This window comes from Pterocles gutturalis, unplaced genomic scaffold, assembly GCF_000699245.1.
Source record: "Pterocles gutturalis isolate BGI_N339 unplaced genomic scaffold, ASM69924v1 scaffold34669, whole genome shotgun sequence".
Classification (NCBI taxonomy): Eukaryota; Metazoa; Chordata; class Aves; order Pterocliformes; family Pteroclidae; genus Pterocles; species Pterocles gutturalis.
In genome coordinates this window covers 1-18,729 of record NW_010131809.1, presented here as the reverse complement: position 1 = coordinate 18,729, position 18,729 = coordinate 1, and the positions used below count along the sequence as shown (strand labels likewise).

The 18,729-nt window shown below is 50.5% G+C and overlaps 1 protein-coding gene across 1 annotated transcript; it reads right to left on the bottom strand.

Annotated features, from left to right (window-relative positions):
• Positions 1-974: 974 nt before the first annotated feature.
• Positions 975-10,463, bottom strand: P2RX5 (purinergic receptor P2X, ligand-gated ion channel, 5). Its single transcript, XM_010080722.1, has 11 exons — positions 10,285-10,463; positions 7,795-7,945; positions 6,060-6,131; positions 4,970-5,045; positions 4,523-4,619; positions 4,058-4,138; positions 3,254-3,392; positions 2,315-2,451; positions 1,940-2,033; positions 1,379-1,448; positions 975-1,057 (listed from the first exon to the last, which is right to left on the bottom strand). Exons 1-11 carry the CDS (start codon positions 10,419-10,421, stop codon positions 975-977), a joined length of 1,137 nt encoding a protein of 378 aa, XP_010079024.1. The 5' UTR covers positions 10,422-10,463.
• Between the last annotated feature and the right edge of the window lie 8,266 nt (positions 10,464-18,729).

The following is an 18,729-nucleotide window of genomic DNA, read 5'->3' as shown; positions in this document are numbered from 1 at the left end:
CTAATATCCTGCACGTAACACAAGTGAGAGCTGGAAGTGGTGGCTGCAAGCCGGTGGAGCAGGAGACAGGTGGAATCCCAGCCTCAGCCCTCAGGGTGCCAGCGGTGCCTCCCGTCGCGGCTCTTTCGCACACGGAAGCGAAGCACAGCCACAGGATAACGCTGCCTATTGGCGCAGGTACAGATATATCTATCAACAATATAAAAACATTTGTTTGGTGCCTTCTTTTTCCTTTTATAAAATCCTTTTATAAATCCATAGTGACAACACACTGTTGCAAGCTCGGGTTACCAGAGAACATCTCAGGGAAGGAAGGGTGTTCTTTCAAGGACTTTTTCCCTCTGGGAATCCCGATGACAGACAATAGACCTGATCTGGGGCATCTCCACCTCCCAGTCCTGGTGTGATTTTGCCCTGGGTGGTTTTCCTGGAACATGAGTCCAGCTGGCAGAGCCATCGCTGTGCCTAGAGCCCACCGAGCTGGTCAGGGCTCTGGTTCCCGTTCAGCGTAGGGCTAGATAACGATTTCCTGGAGCTGGACCTGAGGAAAGAAGCACAGGTAACAGCGAAGGCAGGCTGTTTCTGCTTCAAGAAGCTCTGTGGGCAAGAGGTTCCCAGCTAGGCCTGTCACACAAAGGCCATCACCCTCCGCACAGCTAAAGCCCCAGTTCTCAGTTTCATGAGGTTCTGGCGCTCTTGGAGCTGTCCCAATTTCACCCTCGGTCATTACGGACCGACAGTGCAAGGCCATCGATAGCCCAACCATCACACTGCAGCTTCCTGTGCTCCCCAGCTAACTGCAGCAACGAATTACAGAGGGAGGGAGGAACTTGGCTAAACTCCTTTGGAGGAATATAATTTCCTGGTATTGCCCTTTGTTTGCCATTAATGTTTGCTGTGTTCCCGTATCTCCTTCTGTTTCTATTAGTCATAACAATAAAGCCAGTATGTCGAAAGACAAAAGCCAAGCCCACTTACTTTACTTCCTCATACTTTTTGCCTCGATAGAAGTTACTCTTTTTAATCAGATAGAGCAGCACCAGGTCACAAAAGAAAGCTCCCTGCAAAGAGAAAGAGCTTGGGTTTTATCTCGAGAGCAGAAGAGGAAGTGTTCTGATGTAGTTAGCAATGAGCATTAATTAAAGAAGAATAACTTGTAGGAGCTGTATTTTCCTTCACGCTCCATGTAATCTTAGGGGTATTCAGACTACAAGGTGTATTAGCAAATGCCTTTAAGACAGGGCACAGACACACACCGGGCTGAGCAGTCAGAGTAGCAAAAACTCTACTGGAGAAGTTACAAACCAACCATCCACCTTACCTTCATAAAAGCTAAATGAGGGATCTGGGTCCCAAGACTTTAAGAAGATACATTCACTTACCGCTCCCATGAGAGCAAGCCCCGAACCGATATTGATTATGGTGGGAATGATGTTAAATTTCCCTGCCTAAAAGAAAGAGAAGACATGAAGTACTTGGTGAAAGAACAACCCAGGAAACAAGCATACAGGTGTGGTATTGCACGGGGGGAGCTGCTAGTGTCCACGTTTCATTAGCAACAGGCACAGCCACAAGATCTGCAGTGAACGAGGCTAAAGGCTGGCGTGTGTCTGGGATCCAGCTGTCCGTGGCTGCATTTCTGAGCTTGCGTCACTCCTGGATTAGGCTTCTTTATCTGGAGTGCATACACATGGAAAACAAGTCTCTGGGGCATAGTTACTTCTGTCAGAACCAGTTTTTAGGTAGAAGAGATGCAGACTCATCTGCACTCCAGGTCAGCTCCTTTCCTATGTAGAGTCAGCTCCACATGGCTGAATGGCAAAAGCCCTTCCTACAACCGGCCAGAGAGGCTGTTCTCATCCCAGAGCTGCCTTCCCACTGAGAGATGTCCCCCCACCTTATTTTCTCTCCAGGCTCTGAAACATTCCTGGGACCTCACCTTGCCATTCACCATCACATCAAAGCGGATCCCATACGCTTTAATGAGCGTCCGGTAGTCGACCCCCTCAGCATCTCGGTAATATTTGGCAAACCTGGAATGCAACAATACTGATGTTAACTCCATAATCTGCCCCCCACACACAGGAACACATCTGAATTCACCTACTGCTTCAAACAGATCTATTCCCCTATCAAAACCAGCTTTAACCTGCCCTGAGCATGACTCCCTCCCTCCGCCGGAGCGGTGTGCTTGGCTGGGGCAGCGCCTGGCACAGTCCGATCTGGTCCTGCTTCCCTGCCCACCTCCAGTGCCTGCATGTGAAACCAGCTCAGCCCGACTGCACTGCTGCATCGTATTGTCCTCGTTACTCACCTGAAGTTGTAGCCAGAAGAAACAGACTTTTCTGCAAACTTGTTATCCAGCCGGCTAAAAGAATAGTGAGGATTACATTCAGAAGGGGCTTTATCAAGATCACAGTTCCATTCAATCTGAATTCCTATCACACCACCCTTAACGAAAGAGAGAGACAGTGTGAGTTTTTTAAGCTCAGTTCAATTAATATGTCTTCAAATTTGTCAGATCCTTGGGCAAGTTTTCCCCAGGCACAAGAACGGCTGCATTTCAGGTCACAGACACAAGCACAATTCTGGACGGGCTGAGTTCACGCTCATGATATGAATCACATTGCTCTATACACAACCCCAGCTTTCCCTGTGCTGGTGTGAGGAGGTTTCTCATCCCAGAACACTGATGTCATTCATTTAAGTCGCTGGAACATACTTAAATGGAAAAGAGGCTCTTTTACGCAGGGATGAGGTTCACAAGTGCAGAAGCCAGCACAAAGCCTGCACTCTTCTTCCCCTGTGCTTCCCGGGATGCCTGGGACTGGCTCCATCTTCCCCCTGGGCTACACACCCCAGGTCGCAGCCCGTTTGGTGCACAGCCCCAGCACTCCACGCAGAAACGTGTCCGTTCCCCGTAGGGGAAGCCTCACGGGATGTTCTCTGAGCAGGGGGAGCTCCACTGGCCTTTCAGAGCTCTGGGTTCAAACCGATGGCGCAGCAGTGTTGAAATTAAACAAAGAAACTGCTGTCAGAGCAGTGGTTTGGGCAGCCCTGAATAACAGATCACTGACCCGACCTTCCCTTCCAGAGGATGCACATCGCCCTGCCTCCCATTCCCTGGGTCAGGATAAATCCGACCAGCTTGACTGTAAGCACCAGCACCTCTCCACTGCTCCCCGGACAGGACGCAGACCCCTGGGCAGTCACCAGTGGCTCTCCCCACGGCCACCCAGCTGGAAGCTCCTACCTCCAAGGCCATTTCCTGGAAGTCGCTCCCAGCCCACTGGACGATGTTCCCCAGGAGGAAGATGGGGCAGTAGGGATGCTCTGCGCTGTAGCGGCAGCTCTTCAGGTAGGACTCGTTGTCGGTTGCCAGCACATTCATCCTGCATGCAGGGAAGAGCAAAATCTACCTTGTCTCCCTCTCTGCTTGCCTACACAGCCTCTGCCACCGAGTCTGCAGAGACAAGGGACCTCTCCAACACCCCTCGTGCACAACAGAATCAGCACCTTGCCACCAGCCTGGCCGCCCTGCGAGCCTCTCCGCTGCTGGCCCGGGGAAGGCAGGCTGCTCACACAGAAATGACCTCCAGGCCAGACAGGGACTAGCCCAGCTGACTCTGGGCTCAAGGAAGGACTCGCGTGGAGCAGGTTGCCAGGGTGCTCCAGGGCCACTTAGTTTTTGCAAGGAAAAAAAATATGCTAGAAATGTCTAGCTGAGCTTGTCAGAATAGCGAGATCACGCCCCTTTCTACACTTCTTTCTTTAATTCACATTGGAGCCAGAGCTGCAGCAGCAAATATTTTAACTCTGCATTTTCCCAGCCTTGTCCAGGGCTCACCCAGCCTCATCCCAAGTGCTCTCCGAGAAGCTCCAAGCCCTCATTATCTCCTGGTTCCCACACAGCCTGAAGCTGAAGGCCTACCCCTGCACCTTAGAAGAGAGAACATCCGTCTCCCCACCCCAGCCCTCAGGCAGGAGAAGGACAGTGGAGCAAACCCAGGTCACTGGTTCTGCAATGGGGAGGACAAAAGGATGTCCAAGCACTTACTTGGAGAACTTAAACTTGGGGAAGCGGATTGAGTTCTTGATGTAGACAGTGAAGTTTTCTGCACTGGCCAGAAGTGGTTTCCTGGAAGAGAAGGGTTTGTTTTCTGTTTTACGCTTGTACCCTGCCCACACGCTAAGACCTGAATTGCTGTTTCAGAAATGGCCAAGTTCCATCCGCGGTGTCGGGCAGGCCATGCCACCTTCCCCATGCTGCCAGCAAGGAGTTGGTGAGGAGCGTGCAGGGTGAGGGGAAGCTCTGGGAGCTGGACACAGCCCTGGGACAACCCGAGAGCCAAGCTGGGGAGGAGCCGGGGGCCAGTCGTGCCAGGGGCCATGCAGAGCTCCCTCCTGCACTCAACAGCCAACATTCCCGCAAGCGTCCGAGCAGAGGGAACCCAGAAACTGCCCTGAGTGACACACAAGCCAAGCAACTCGAGCTTGGAAACAGCACAGGATGGCCACGTACTTGGGCTTGGATCTTTTCTCCACTGGGCACCAGGCCAGTATCTCACAAGTCCCTCTGAGACTGTCCCTGTCTCTCAAACAACGGCCAGTCTTAACCCCTGCAGCACAGACAGCACAGAAAAGGTCACAGGGAGCAGCCACCTCCTCTCCTCGCCTACAGGGCACACAGAATTCAGACATGTCTCAGTGCCACCCCAAGCCCTCCTCCCTGCTGTGAAAGGGCCTCAGCTGGAACCACCACGCTCTTGTTGCTTCTCCAAGCGGCCCCGGGTGCTCACAGCCACCACAGAGCTGTCAGCAAGGCAGCAATCTTAATAAAAGGTAATAAAGAAAAGAAAGCCCTTGCTGCTCTCCGTCATCAGAGGTCTCTGGGGTTGTAACCAGGCTGATGCCTCGGAAGGAACCTGTCTCTACCAGACGCGGCACAGGAGGAGGGACCGTCCCTTACCGTTGCCAGCCACCACCGCTTCCCTGGCCGGGCAGTCCGCGTCCTCGTAGCACAGGGCATCGGGAATGCTGTCACTCTGCAAAGTGGAAGAGGACAGAAGTGAGACCTGTGACAGGACACGAGACGCAGAGGGGTGAGAAAGTGCTGCTGATGTGGGGCGAATCCTCTATAGGATGGTGAACACTAGAAATGCACAGTTGAAGCGGTAACTGCAGGTAACAGCATCACACCCCCAGCAACGCGACGTCCTGCATTTGGGCTCTGCTCAATCTGGAGAGGGACAGGCTGTGGAAAAACCCAGACATCACCTACCACTCACCAAAACCACGCAGGAGACCACAGTACTTCACCTTCAGAGAGAATCCTAACCCTTGATTTAACCTATAAACTCTCCGAGCTCAAAGTCACCCTTCTCTCAGCTGCACTCCGGGTTCGTGCAGCCACTAGAGGACAGCCGCATCCTGAACAAACAAGCCGTGCTCTCAGCCTGGGCTGCCCCTCTGCTCATCATATGGAAAATTAATCCCCGCTACATGGAGACAACACTCCCTGCACAGCCAGAGTCCTCCACCCCTAGGCTCCAGCCCATTCTGAACCATGTCCCCACATGTCACCATGACATGGAAAGACCTCACGCCTCTGGCCTGTAAGGAGCATTCTGGAAGGTACCAAGCACTCTGCCGTGTCCTGAAGGTGATGAAAGCCTGAACATTCAGCCCGTCCCAGGATGGGGCTCTTAGGAAGTCTCCTCTCCCCGTAACTAGACTGAGTCACCTCAAAGTTCTTTTCCCATGGCCTTTTCTGACCCTGAGCAATCACTGCTCCATCTCATCTCCAGCTGGGCAGATGTCCAACACCTTCAACTAAAGCCAGCAAGGCTCTACATGATCAGTGTCTCTGGAAATGAAGACAGCTGAACCTCCCAGGTTTGCAGTAACCAGTCTGATTTTCCCAACTGAGATATCACACTACAGAGAAAAACCTTTCGCCTGTCATCCTTCCCGTGTTCATTGCTCCCCAGGTGTCCTCTGTCAGTTCTTACCCCTGGTTTTGTGGGGGTCTGGGGGCCAAGGGGCTCAGTTCTTCCTACCTCAGGACATGTGGCTTGCCTCTGGTTTGGGGTCACAATCAGATTCGTCATGACAAAGAAGACGCTTTCACCCTAGAATAAAAAAAAGTAAGGCAGGAAGAGTTAGAAAACCTGTTCTGCTCATAAAAGTACCTGTTACAAGGAGGATGCAGTTCTCTGCAGAACAGTAACACCTTCCTCTCTCCTGATGCTTCTCAGGCTGAGATACACCAGCACCTTCGGCTGGATATTTGGTTGGATGAGGCTGGAGAGTCTCTGTGGCTTAGGGGGTTCTGCTTCAGAGACTGCGGGAATTTGGGGAGCAGGACTGCTGAGCCTCACCTCGCTGGCTGCTCGGCAAACACTTGTCCCCCCTTTTCCATAGGGACACGGTGTCTGATCGGGGATGAGAGGCCCCAGCCCACTGCCGAGCTCTCAGCTGTGTTTGCTCTCAGCCAGGGTCAGGCTGGCCGCCCTGGCTGCGCTAGTACAAGCCCGAGCGGACAAAGCAAGGCAGCAGGGCACAGCGCAGGAGCAGGTTTGGTGCAACACTGTGGACATGCGATAAAACAAAACAGAGGACTTCTAGCATGGCTGTGACAGAGAGAATGCAGATCCCTTTATTAAGCCATTGATATGACTGTCTGAGACTTGGCTGCAATTTCATCCCTAAAATCCTGATCTCTGGCAGTGTGGTGTTTCCTCGGTATTTAGGCAAAGCCACATTATGACTCGTTCTGCAACCTTCCTTTCTCCGCACATTTACAGCTTCTATTGGGTCCCTTCCCCACATTCAGCAAAACGCTGCAACAGTTAACTTCTCCCCTGAATGGTTTCCCCTTCACAACCACCCACCAAAGGAAACCACAGGAAAAACACCGCTGAAGACAGTTGCACAGTCAGCAAGAGGGGAGGGAAAGCAGCGTCCCTGGCACTGGAAGCTGGTGTGCCACTCAGCACACTGTGCAGTAACAGGAACACAGAGTGACGGGAGAAACGTCTGACAAGTTAAAACACCAGTCAGTGTCACCGCCTCATTCCTGGGTGCGCACACCAGCCACCTGCTGAGCGTCCCAGGGCTCCACGCAGCTCGAACACGAGGCACGGCGAGCCCGCTGCCTGCCCTTCCTGCTGCACAGCGAGCGATGGGCTGAAACCGACAGCCTGCAGCGAGGCTTGGATGGGAACTGGTGGAGATGCAGAGCACAGATCCGCGGGTCTGAGTAAACACAGGCTGCAGCAGGAGGAAGGTGAAGTTTCATTCTTACGTACAGCCAAGTAAATTGTTCAAGTTACAGCTTTCTGCCCCGTCAGCACAGGACCTTGGCTTTCCCCTTACACCTCTCCATGCACACGTGGTGACACTGGCAGGGAAAAGGACACTAATGGCGCTTGGCAAGCACAGCTGTGCAAGTTCCACCCTGGAGCCCAGCCACATCTGCTGCCACCTTTTCCCCTTGTGCATCTCACTCTGTTGGAGTCCAGGAAGCAGCAAGGCAGGGTTAGCCAGACACACTGCAAGCAACCCTCATCACTCCAATTGCACCACGGTTTCTTCCCATCTCCCACCCTCCCTGGGCTGCCCCGGGCGTGCCTGCCCAGGAACGGAGGCAAGCGGGCGCTTTGCTCAGCTGAGCATTCCCACTGAAATCCACAGGACCTAGAATCACAGAAACATAGAATCCCAGAATGGTTCGGGTTGGAAGGGACCTTAAAGCCCATCCAGTCCCACCCCCTGCAGCGGGGTGATGCCAACCTGTGGAGGGATGACGTAGTCTGCAACATCCCACAGCCTCTCCCCCAGCTCCGAGGTGTTGGTGAAGGCTACCCCCTTCAGCTTGGTGATGACAGAGCTCTGGAGGGATGTGTCCGTGTCCTGGTAGCCTTTCTTGACAACAAACACCCACCTGCAACAACACAGCAGGCAGTGGGGTCAGGGAACAACTTAGCCAGAGAAGGTTTACGCCGAGGCCAAACACCATTCAAAGGCAATCCAAACATGCCAACGACACCAAGCCCTCTGCAACTATTACTACAAATTAGAATAAACTCTTTGACACAAGCTGTGCTTATCTACAGCACTGGAGAAAAAGTCAGGACCAAGACCCCACATGTAGGGAGAGGTGCAATAACTGGTCACAGGGTAAAAACCCAAACCTGCCACCTCCCTGTCCTGTGCTATGCTCAGTAACCCTGGTGGAAATAGGGGAGGGCAGTGCTCTGTGTTCCTGAAGATGAAAAATAATGTAAGCTTTTGCAAGTGGCAGTGAAGACTGTAGCTGGTTTCACAAGCACATGACTTGCTCCCTTTTTAGCAGCTTGCCATTGGGCTACCAGTCCAGCAACTCCAGATGCCACTCCTGCAGGTGAACTGATCATTGCTAAAAGAAAGCTGTAGGGAATATTCTCAGCTGGATACGGGATCTTTTGTAAGCCAGTACGATGGTAACAACCTGACTGCACCCTGGCCTCTGCGCTGGGCTTCAGGCTTCTCGCTGGCACACCTGCAGAGCTGCGTCCTTGCTAAGCAGCCCAGGGAAAGGTTTTGCTTACTCCTTCCCTCTGGAAGCACCAAGAGCTCCATATCCATGGGTGAAAACCTCTCTGGGTCAAATAAAATGCCTCCAGCTTCTTCACAATACTGCAAAGCCAACTGCCAAGAACACAAGTCACCCAGACCGTTGGAGAAGGCAAGGGGGCCGGGGCAGGTTTTGGGGAGGGATGCAGGCGGCGTTTGCTGGCGCAGCTCCCGTTGCAGCGCCCTGACCTGGAGAGCGCTGTTCCCTGCAGGGAGGGAAACGGCCATCTCGGGCTGAGGAGCACCGACAGATGCTGCCCTTTCCCTGCTGCTTGTGAAAAACCTGAATAATAACACTCCCCACCCCTGTGAAGTTTCCTACTTTCCCGTTTTTCCCCAGAATGCTGTTTTTCTCTCCCAGGAGGGCTCAAAAGCAGACGCTCACATTTTCCGCAGTGAACTGGGGAAGCAACGGCAGCTACACGGAAGAAACGATCCAGAGGGGTTTGACGACCACAACCCCGAGCCAGCCTCTGGACAGGTATGGGTACAGAATCAGGCAGCCGGACATCAGACAAACGCTAACGACCCCTGTGAGAAGCTGTGAGCCCCCAGCCGCACTGGAGCTGCTGCAGGCATCCTCAGTGATGGGCCAAAGGTCTGCAGAGGCAATAGCTGCCCAGGGAAGAAAATAGCCTGTATGGCCCCAACAGCCTCCGAACACTCACCGTCACTGGTCATGCTGTATCCTCCTTGGACAGAGGATGTGTCCTCAGCAATGTTATCTACAGGATTCCTCCTTTAACATCTCCTACATGCCAGACTGCTGAGACTTCATCTCTGCCCTGCTAACTGAAGCCGGCTCTGGAACTGTACACCTTTCTATTAATAACCCAGCATGTAAAATGACTCTGCTATATTTAATCAGTGAAAACACGAGGGGTGAGAAAGGTGAGGGGGCACAGAAGCACAGACAGTGAGGGTGAAGACTTATGAATCACATTCTAAAAAAGCCTGAAACTCGGGAAGCAATGGCACAGGCATCACATAGGCTGGGCAGTCCCAGGTCTGAGCCTGCAAGCTGCCAGGAGTGTTCCTGTGTTCATTACGTGTCCGTGTGATCAGCCCCTTGCAGAACGGGGCTTTTTCTGAGAGGTGCTCTAGCTGTCTCCATGCCAACTCGCCCTGCTCTGAAATAAATGCAAGGCAGCTGACTTTCCCGCTGCCTCAGCCTCCACAATCCTGGCTGCTGCAGCACACTCCGGTAAAGAAACCCACCCCTTTGTGCTTGGTTCCCTCCTATTTAAACCTGAGTAAGTCAGCAGCCGTGCAGGTAACCCAGGTTTGTCCCAAGGCTCAGCAACCGTCTCTATAAATGCTGCTGTTTCTAATGAGCCAGGACTTAAGCTTTGGCTTCATTCCCACCAAATACAGAAATAAAGGCGTAAATAATGCAGTACAAAGCCATAGTGCCATTTGATCTATTTTTAACCCTACATTAATCTGGAAGGTAGAGCTGAATCTAGCAATCCCTAGCAGGTGAAAAATCAGATATAAGCCTATTAGACATTACAAAACCCAGCTGTATAAACGAGTGTAACTATCTGCATTAACATCATAAGGCAGAGCAAGCTGTCGCTGTACGCAGAGTATCCCACGTTAATCCTCCCCACAGCACAGCCAGCAAATGCAACCGCGGCAGGACGCGAGACGCAGGGCGATGCTTACCCCACCAGGTATGCCAGGATGGAGAGCTGCACCACTCGGTAGAGAATCCCCACCTTCTTGTTCTTGGCAATGACGTATTTCTCTGTTTTATAATCAAAAAGCGATAGAAATAACCCCTTCCATGCCACCTGCCCCATGCTCCCGGCGGGCTCCGTGCTGGTGGCTGGAGCGGGCGGCAGCGTTTGCAGCTCGCATCACCCACACGTGCTCTGCATGGAAACCTGACACACCAGCCCCTTCCCAGCCAGCCGCTGATCTCCTCCCTCCCTCCCGTCAGCTGCTCGCTGGCAGCAGCTCTCGGGCTGGAAACCTGCAGCTGCACTAACACGAGTCCTTCCTTAGCTGCTTTCCAGCTAATTCATCCTCTGGGGAAGCCCCCGCCTCGGTTTTGCCGCTGAGCTTCATTCTCTCCCCCACGGTCACTAAATGTTCATAACAAAATACGTTACAGCATGAAGCCATGTTACAGCATGCAAGGTGACAGAGCTACAGTCTCTCGCTGTTAACTATTACAGCTTTTCTTCAGCCTTTACATAATGACAAAGCACCTGGTTAAATTTTTAATTTCTTGAGCATTTGCATGAGCAACGAGAACCAGTTATCCAGAAAGCCTGCCTGGTTACTACATCTGCCCACCAGAAAACCCAACAACTTAAGAAACGAAATAAATTCTGCATGCGGTGAAGGGATCAATCACCGTCACATCTCACTAAACCACGCAGTGAGTGCTGAGCTCACCACCTCCCGATACAGAACACACCGCCCGATGAAATACCAAAGGTAGAGGAGCCGTTTAACCTCACCGGGACAAGAGTTGTCTAGTGCAAGAGATGCCTCCCACTCTAACGGAGGCATTTGCATGTGCAAGGACACAAAATGATCATTACTTCAGCCAAGAAGGATGGATGCTGACTGCTGGCTAAGGGGGGAATGGAACGAGCTCCGAGGTGGAAAATGAAGTGAGCCAGGACCTTCCAGCAGCCTGGCCGAGAGAGCTAACGAACCTCACCACGAGCTGCTCCTTGTCTCTGCCTCCACCATCGCTCCTGCTGCACGTGGAACACCCAAGTTCACGGACAAGCGAAGCATCAGTGGAAACAAGTCAGCCCCTGGTGGTGTATAGGGACCCTCTCCTCCCCATCCCCATCTTCCTTATCTGCCTGGGTGCCTGCGCAGGCTGAAATCAGACCAGGAAACTCGCCAGCAGTTAAACAGCCTGTTGCCTCCTGGCCTGGTTTTACCAAGTGGCACAGACATAGGTCTGCTATGAGTTTTTTGCAATTATTTTCCAGGTCAATTAATGTAAGAAAGGATTTACACAGGTTAGAAAAAAATGTTCCTTAAGAGTGAGAAGTGTTCCTGTTGTGGGTGTGACCTGAAGATGTCAACCAGGTTCGATCACTAAAAAAAGGATGTAAAACGGACACTTTAAAAAAAAATTTTTAGAGCCATCAAGTAGAAGCAGAGTTGCAATAGTTGTTTTTGAATAAAACGCTTCAATTTGTATCAAATGTTCCTCAGCACATTCTGAATGCTGCTCAGGACAGGCTGGATCCATGCTGACAGCAGGGCTGTTTCCATGCTTTTGCAGATATTGTTCCTATCACCTGCTAGTTTTCACAGCCTTATTTTTTTTCTTGCTAGAAATCCATGTCACTGGTGTGTTTCTCAAAGTATCTGTGGGTTGTTCAAACACAAGCAGCCTCCTGCCTGGCGGGGGAGTGAATAACCCAACAAATCTAATCGTCACCAGTTAAAGACAAGAAACCAGTCGTTTCTCTTAGTCCTTTCTCAAGGGACTGAGGTTGGATCTCTTCTGCAAGATCTCTCTCTTCTTGAGTCCAACATTTTGAATTTCCCATGGAAACAACTGGTTCTGCTCCACTCCCACGAGGGCTGTTTGCTCAGCAGGGGATTCTCACAGGGAAGGTTTCTCCTCCGGTACTGAAACCTTCTTTCTTTCTCTCTCCTTTTATTCCTGACACATTACACCTGTAAGGAACTCCTCACACTGCTCTTGGTAATTACTTTCCCATTATCCACACCTAGCAGAGGATCCCAGCTGCCCAGCCTGCCCCTCGCCCACATCTCCCCCCACCTGTTACGCTGCCCCAGAGCTGAGCTCAGCCCAGTCACCAGCCCGAAAACGCCACATAAAGGGACTGCGTAAATAAGGCTTTAGACCCCAGCCCTGCCACCGCGGCGTGTGAAACGCAGCGAGGCCACAGCTGTGTCTCTATGGCACTAGGAACATTTCCAGATCAGCCCAATAGTAAATCACACCCGAAAGAGATGCGCAGACAGCCCTGAGCGGTGCGGCCGCGATTCATGAGCGACTGCTGGAGGGTTTGGGCACTTGTCTTGTTCGCTTCCAGTCCCAAACCATCACCTCCAGGCATTCATCCCCTCAGCGATCCCTACCCCACCCTTTATGGAGTTTATCAAGCGCAACAGAATCCTCGGCTCCCAGACCCAGGGCAGCTGACTCACAGGATGCTGAGACTTTCCTGAAGCGCTGGAAGTGCTCCTGCAGCAAATGCCTGAGCGACGCAGATGCATCATCCCTCAGAAACAGGCGCCAGACCAGCGACCGAAATAGAAAGGAGACAAGTAGCAGAGGATGTAAATAGGAGATAAACTATTTGGCAAGGAAATGAGCAGTGGAAAAGGCAGAGGTCAGCTCTCTCCATTAGTTTTTTTTTCCTCATAGTATCATACTTGTAGGTCAACATCTGAAAAAAAAACCCAAAAGAAGGGGAAGAGCTGAACAGGTTGAAAGAGGGAGTGCTTAAACCACAGCTCACACACACAGACATACGTGGAGACCAGCAACATCAAGCATAAGCTGCTTTCTGAAGACAATGGGTTTGGATGCGAGAACAAAGAAATGTGTGTGCAGCCTGCAGGGAAAACTGCCCCGTTCAGCTCCTCTTCCAGTCCCCACCCCATGGGACTTTACAGTGTAAATAACAAGGAGGTTGCTACTGGCCAATGAAAAATGGACAAAAATCATCCTCAATATTTGCCCTCCTAACCAGCACCCCTAAACACTCAGTCACAATTGAAACCTTTCTCTCAGGAGTTATTAGAAAAAATTCAGCGCCTTTTTTTTTTTTTTGCCTCAAAAGGGAATCTGTGGAAGGAGTTTTTCTGTCATCCACAGGAGCAGCAGAACCTGTCTGCAGGAGTGAGCAATGGAAACGTGCTGAAGTTTCAGAGTGTATTCTCTCTGATTCAGCTCTCATGTCCAGGAGAGCCGTTTTCAGCCTTTGAATGTGTTCCAGGTTGCTCCCCCAAGTCCTGAATGTCCTATACAGCGTGCAGGAGGTCTTGGTACCATTAGCCGGAGCGTTTACCCACTCCTCTTCCCCAGCCCAAGAAGTGAAAGTGCCTGAGGAAGAGGACCAAAGAGAGGGAAGAAAAATACTGCACACCTAATGAAACTAATCCATCACGCCCTGTTCTGTGAGAGTGCTGGCACGGAGTCAGACAACAGAAATCAAATAAAAATGTGCATAAAACATGTCTAGGAGATGGAGTGCGCCGATAGCTGGCAGAGCAGCGTTACGCAGGGCTGTGCTGCCATGTTTTCACCTTCCCAAGTCAGCCAATAAAAGCATCATCGGGGAATGCTAAACCAAGGGCCTGAAAGCTGAACGGTTTTAGTAAAATGTGTGTTCACATTAACCACCGGCTTCAAGGTGGGGCCCTGCTCTGGAATACACCCCACAGATCACTTTGTCTCTTCTTCACCGAGGCGTGAAGCTCGACAGCTCCACGGGAGCTTACCTGCTGCCAGGGGTGAGGAGGCACCTTCATCCCCTCCTTCACCTTCGGCACGGGAACAGCTGGAAAATCTAGACTGAGGCCTCTGCCCTTTCCCACCTGGAATTACCAGCTGGTAACTCTTTCCAGCCATAGGCAAACACACCTGTACCTGCTGCTTGGACTTGACCCCCAGAGGAAGAGGTTTCATGAGCAACCCCCCCTCCCAGCCTGCACGGACCTGGCTGAGTGCTGCGGGTGCTCCGGCACCGACATGCTGCCCCAGGGAAGAGGCTGATGTGTCCCAGCTGCGCTGCACAGACGTACAGGAGCCTGCTTAGCCAAGCTGGCAGAGAATTGAAGCAACCTGCTTTCAACAGCACAGCTCCATCCCAGCTCATTCACCCTTTCCTAATGAGACAGGAAATTTCTCATTTGAGCCGCAGTCCAATTAGTCTCCAAATAAAGCTGTCCCCACAGCTCTGCAGCCCAGCAAAGCACTTCATGGCTCCTATCTGATGCTCTTACATCAGCACCCTGCACTTAATAATGAAGAATTGCTCATGCCCTTTTCCTGATGAGCTTTCCTGAGCTGCGGACTTCCTTTTTTTCCGGCCACTGCACTCCCACAGTTCAATACAGGAACCCGTCAGCTTCTGAGCTCCCTGGGGGAATTATAACCCCAGGCTCGCGAATCTTCCTGGCCAGTGAGAAAGACACACGCAGCTGGTATCACCCCTGGTTAAAATAGCATCGCAAAGCGCATCCTGTCCTCCCCTTCACGATACAACCGAAAAGCCATCGCGGATCCATCAGCTCTTGTCAGTCACCACCCACCTTCACACCTCCTGCTCCTTGGTCAGATCACGGCAAAAATAGCCAAAATCTGTCCTAGAAGAAGGTAACACTCAAACCTGGAGTGATGGAGGCAAGCACGGACTGGGAGCTCAGACGGGGACGGGTGACCAGCACCTGACCATGGGTAGAGAATGAGCCTCTGTTCTTGCTCTCCTGGGCTACCAGCAGCATCGAGAGTCATCTCCCCCCAACAGAGCAAGAAAAAAGTAGAGTAACGAGTCCCTAATGAGCAGGGCTAGAACAGACCTGAATGGGAAGGAGCTGAGGACACAATCCGCACTAGTCTGTGTTTCCTGCTCAGGAGCAGAGAGATGCTGTCACCTTTGTGTGACACACAGAGATCATGAATGACCCTTACAGCTCAGAGGCCTCTAGGACATCTGCAGCAGCTTCTCTGCCCGTGACACCTGGACCCCAAACAGCCTGCCAAGGGGATGGCCTGGCTGCGGTCAGGTATTTAATGACTCTGAACGAGTCATTTGCAAACCTTCTGTCATTCAGGGAGATGGCAGAACTGTGCCCGTGCCAGAGTGCCACATTCAGGGCCACACAGCAAGGCCACAGATGTTGACAAGGCTGTTGCACAGGGGATTTTATTCAAAATGCAGATTGCAAATAAATTTAGAAGCAGACACAGCAAGGCTTCCGTGGAAACAGCACAAAAACCCAGCTGTGGTTTGGATGACTGCAAACCTTGGCAGTCTTGACTAATCCCTTAAGTGCCATCCAATTACTGCAAATGTGTTTGGCATCTACCAGAGCAATTGCAAAGAATTAAACGGTCGGATGGCACTCATCGGAAATTACAAGTCACAGAACCCTGTAATGCATTTAAGAAAAAAAAATCTAAAAAGCAAAATAGCATTACCCACTGCAAGAGCTAACCTTGAGAGCCACAGGGGACAACAAAAGGGATGCAAGTAATGAGGGAAACTTAATTCAGAGAAGAAACTAGAAAAAAAGGAGAGAAAGGGGAAGGAAAACAAGATTGGCTGAAGGAGCTGGGTAGAAAAAACTCTCCTTGCAACTCCTTATTCTTAGCACAGCTTCTACAATTAACACTCCTTCCCTTAGGAAAGCAATCAAAAAGCTACAAACAGCTTTTCTGTGCTCAGACTTACCAAGCACGAGCTGACAGATCTCCAGGTGCTTCAGAACAGGCAGGACTCCAGTGTGAAATGGAGAAGGTCTGGGAGGGAGGATGGGCAGCAAGACCACAACCGCTGGTATCTTGCAGTCCTTTCACTGGCAGTTACTCGCACCACGTGTCACTCAATGCAAAACCTGTCTAGAGTAGCGGAAAACAGCAGGCAACACATTTCCCTCCCCTAAGAAAAGCCAACATGTCCTGAAACTTAAAAATAAATAAATAAGTGAATAAAAAAGATCCTTTGAAAAAGTATCTTCCTTATAAAGTCACCACCTTAGAGCCAGGACACATCCCGGGTGGTACAGCCTGCAGGATGCCCATGCCGGAGGCATCCCTGTAATAGCCGTAAGGAGATGTATTAATAGCAGTACCTGGTTACCAGACAGGAATTTTACAGGGAAACTTCAACGAAAGCCACAGTTTGGTTGTTAGCTTTAGTTTTCCACCAGGCAACATGGGTTAAACCAAAGGAGACAGGAACTGTTTTGCCTTCTGAAGGTTTGAATGGAAAATCTATGTTTAATGTAAAATGTGCATGTAAACACACATTTGATTTATGGGGTTTATGGTTAGCCAAACACAACAAAAATAAACAACTACACAGTTAGGGACACAGAAAGCTAAAGAGAGGAACAGCACCAAGTGTCTGTCATTGTGCATCTCTGAAAACAGCCAGCACCTGGGGGGGGCCGAGATCATTTCATTGCTCAGAAAATAAAACACCTGGTACTGGCTGAAGCCGGCCACAGGGTTCACTAAGCACCCTCTTTCCCCAAAGCCTGTAAATTGCAATTCCTGATAACCTGAGATCTCTCATGACTCCCCCTTCCTTCTGTCACACCCAGCAGGGTGGATGGCAACACGGCTGCGTGTACCTTTAGGAGGTATCTTCTTGCTCCATCACAGTTTTATAGTTTCTTTTGAAAAAGCTACACTAGGGAAAAAACTAAAAGAACTTATTAGGTCTTTGCATATACGTGAAGTTTTGTTTTTTCCTAAAACATTTTAAAATTAAAAGTTCAAGGTTTTCCTTCTCAGGGTTGCAATAACTGAATGTGTGAATGCAGGAGGCAACCCAGCTGTGACTCCTGGCAGAGCTGTAAGCCTGAAGGCCTACACAGTTCCAAACTTTTCACAACATCTATAAACACTTCATAACATTCAAATATTCTGCAAAGCACTTTAAAACAGAACTTGAGAGGTGATATTGGAATGCTCACAACAGCTCAAGATGTAAGATTGAGGTTTTACAACCGTAAGCAGCAGATGTCCTTCAATGCACATTTTAAAATATCGCTTTCATACTTAGAGAAATCTTTAAAAAACCATTATAATATCTAACAAAAAACATTTATTTTTTGTTGTGTGTGTGCATTAATGATACCTACTTTCCAGAGGAGCAGAATAATGGACACCAGCGAGAGAGGTCCGCTGACACAGCTTCCTATGATAACAGGCAAGAGATCAAACACTTCACCTTTCAGGAAGACAAGAGGAATCTGGAACAGGATCAAGGCCGGTTATTTTTTTCTTGGTCAGCTTTTAACTGAGAAAGCTATACAGTCTGAGCTGGCATTCAGCCTTTAAACTATGCTAGATGCACCATTGACCTACCTCTGCAAGTACTTTGCAATACTCTATGAAATTATTTTTTTTTATTCCAAGCCTAGTCGAGGCAGTTAAACTTACTGAGTCTTCTTTAGGAGTTTACAGTGATTACAGCAGTCACCAGTCACAATCCCTCAGATTCAAGAGCACATCTTCTTTTTTTGGAACATTCATTTGAAATCCCCGAGAGGACAGGAGGCCTCTGTGTTAGCCACAAGTGTCAGATACATACGGTTCAATACAGAGCCCTAAAAACTTCTCTGATATGCACTAGCAAATATGCTCCCTCTGCTTTTATCCTGTGCTCAAAACCTGATTTCACTAAATATAATGGCATAACAGACATTTGCTTCAAAAGGCCCAGGATTTAACTCTGGGAACTTGACTGGTTCCCTAGATTCAGCAAAACCCTCTGATTTCTCACTTGATCCTGCCCCAGGAGAAGGACCAAGCTCCTACATGATGCTCTGATACCTCAGCACGACGATTCTCTGCTTTCAGACCCTGATACAGTTCTCTGTCGAAGGTGATTTTTCCAGTGACCAGCAGAATAATTCTAAGAACTATGGAAAAAGAAAAAAAAAAGGAACAAAATATCAGTTTCTTTTTAGTCTTTTCTGAAAAATGTGTTGCAACAGCAAATCCTTTTCAGACTGTCAGAGCCACCCTGTAGAGTGCTGCCACCAAGCTGGTGTGTAACTATCGCTGGTGACAAATTGGCCGGAGCGAAAGAGCTCGTGGTACTGTCAGAGCCACTTCACGAGGGACAGCTTCCACAGGAGGCAAGAGGACCGCAGCATCTCTTCTAAGGGCCCCCCCCCCCAGCCACTGCCACCAATAAAACATCCCCCTTGCTCTGCAGGGCTGGAAAATAGCATCAGGCGTGCAGAAACACCACATCCACCGCGATGCACTAGAAACCCTGACCCCAGCCGGTTCCAGCAAAGGCAGCGGAGCACGGTCCGTGCGTGCACCTGCTGCGGGGGGTTTGCAGACAATCCTGCTGCCACGGGGACACGGTGTCCGTCAGTTTGGACGGAGCAGTGCACGCACCGATACCGCAC